Consider the following 2036-nt stretch of genomic DNA (forward strand, 5'->3'; position numbering starts at 1 on the left):
CTATTGAAATGTAATTATTTAATTTTATATATATGAAAATAAATATAAAGAAATATAAAATTAAAGATATAATTACAGTCTACCATATAAATTATTTTATTTAATATATATATATGTATATATATATATACAATAAGAAGTTTATATTTAACATTTATTATAATAAACCAAAATTGACATAATGATTTTTTTAAAGATATAAAATAATATTAATTTAAAAAAAATACATATTTATACTACTAAAATGTATTATTTTTTATTTTTTTATTCCTGACCATTCTTCTATCATTTTTGCTTCAGCTAAAACAAAAAAATTATAATTATAATTAAAGTTATTAATTTGCAATTATGATTAAATTTATTTTTTACCTTCTAATAGCTTCTTTTTTTCTTCTGCTAATTTTGCATCCCTAATAGGTTTTTCTTTAAGTTCTTGTTCACGAAGAGCATTTTCTTTTCTAGTAAATCTTTTTTGATGATAAGCACCATATAGAATTCCAGTTAACAAGAGACTCCATCGAGAAAACTATAAAAAATTCAATAATATAATTTCATAAGACATATTTCTAAATGTTTATATATGAAATATATTAGTAAATATGTAAATAAATAATTGAAAAAAAGAAAAAAATATTTATTTAATATTTATTTAATTCATTTAACAAAATATATTTAATTATATTCATTTAGTTCTATTAAAGAGGTTAAAAAATGAAACCAATTTTTTATTAATTTATCATTAAATGTTGAACTATATATAGAATAAATAAAATATAACTTTTACATATATTTAGGTTAATATTTAAGAAATTTAGTTATTTAATATTCTAATAAAAATTATGTAATATAATGAATTTAGAAGAATTTACTTCTTCAGAATTATTCATTTTTGTAACGAAAGAAAATCTCAACAAAGCATTGCAAATAATAGTACTTTATAATATTCCAATATAAATATTTTTTAAAACTGCATTATAATAAATGATACTCACTTTAATTAAAGGGGATACTTGCACTGGTCTTGGACCTGCTTCAAGAGACGACATTTTCTCAAATTAAGTATTAGATACTAGAGAACTCTGATTGAAATCTGAATCTTTTCCCGCGAATTTTTTGAATATTAAAACCAAAATTATTATTCTATAAATATTATATTAATATATTATATTATATATATATTATATTATATTATATAAATATTATATAAATATTCTATAAATATTATATAGCTCGAATGTATATTTATTAAATTTAAAAATTTTTATATAAATATCATGATTCTTATTCATAATAAAAATATAAAATACATTATAATTTATTAATAAATGTTCTTTTATTCTTTGTTTTCTTATTTAATGTTGTATCTATCATACTTGCATGAATTAATGATAATCGAGAGATATTATTTATGGTTATATATAATTTATCGTATAAGTTGATCTAATTTAAAAACAAAATTTTATTTCAACAATTTATTTTATTATCGTAATTATGCCTAAAAAAAATTTCAATATTTCCCGAAAAAAATGATATCACTAATCAAAAATTAATTTATCCATTTTTTTATCATTTTGGTTATTTTACATACAACTAAAGATGAAATATAAATATGATAAAAATGAAAAAATCAATTTTATATGCAGATTGTCTCAAAAATATAAAATAATATAAAAATATATAAAAAAAATATAATAATATATAGTTAGCTAGAGATTTCTGAAATAATTTCAAATAACATTTTTCTTTACAAAAATTTTCATTAAAATTTTGTTGATGAAATATTAAAAAAAACACTGGCCAATCACGGAACATAGATGTAGTGAATAAACTAGTCAAACAATAACAAAAAAAAATAACGAAAAGGAAAGGTAGAGAATGAAAAATTTATCATTATGAATTATTATATTATATCTTTATAAAAATGGATGATAAACGATATGGAAGGATGACAAAACAGATGGAAGATAATAAAAAAAAAGAAGAATCCTACAAATGTCTTATAAATAATAATCAATTAGTTTATTCATTTTTTTTTT

At 17.3% G+C, this 2036-nt stretch overlaps 1 protein-coding gene across 1 annotated transcript; it reads right to left on the reverse strand.

Annotated features, from left to right (window-relative positions):
- Window positions 1–76: 76 nt before the first annotated feature.
- LOC102675180 (ATP synthase subunit e, mitochondrial) lies at window positions 77–1150 on the reverse strand. The gene is made up of 3 exons (XM_006620265.2): window positions 993–1150; window positions 370–526; window positions 77–300 (listed from the first exon to the last, which is right to left on the reverse strand). The coding sequence occupies exons 1-3, from the start codon at window positions 1044–1046 to the stop codon at window positions 257–259; spliced, it is 255 nt and encodes an 84-aa protein (XP_006620328.1). The 5' UTR covers window positions 1047–1150; the 3' UTR covers window positions 77–256.
- Window positions 1151–2036: the final 886 nt, after the last annotated feature.

Source organism: Apis dorsata, unplaced genomic scaffold (assembly GCF_000469605.1).
Source record: "Apis dorsata unplaced genomic scaffold, Apis dorsata 1.3 scaffold_499, whole genome shotgun sequence".
Classification (NCBI taxonomy): domain Eukaryota; kingdom Metazoa; phylum Arthropoda; class Insecta; order Hymenoptera; family Apidae; genus Apis; species Apis dorsata.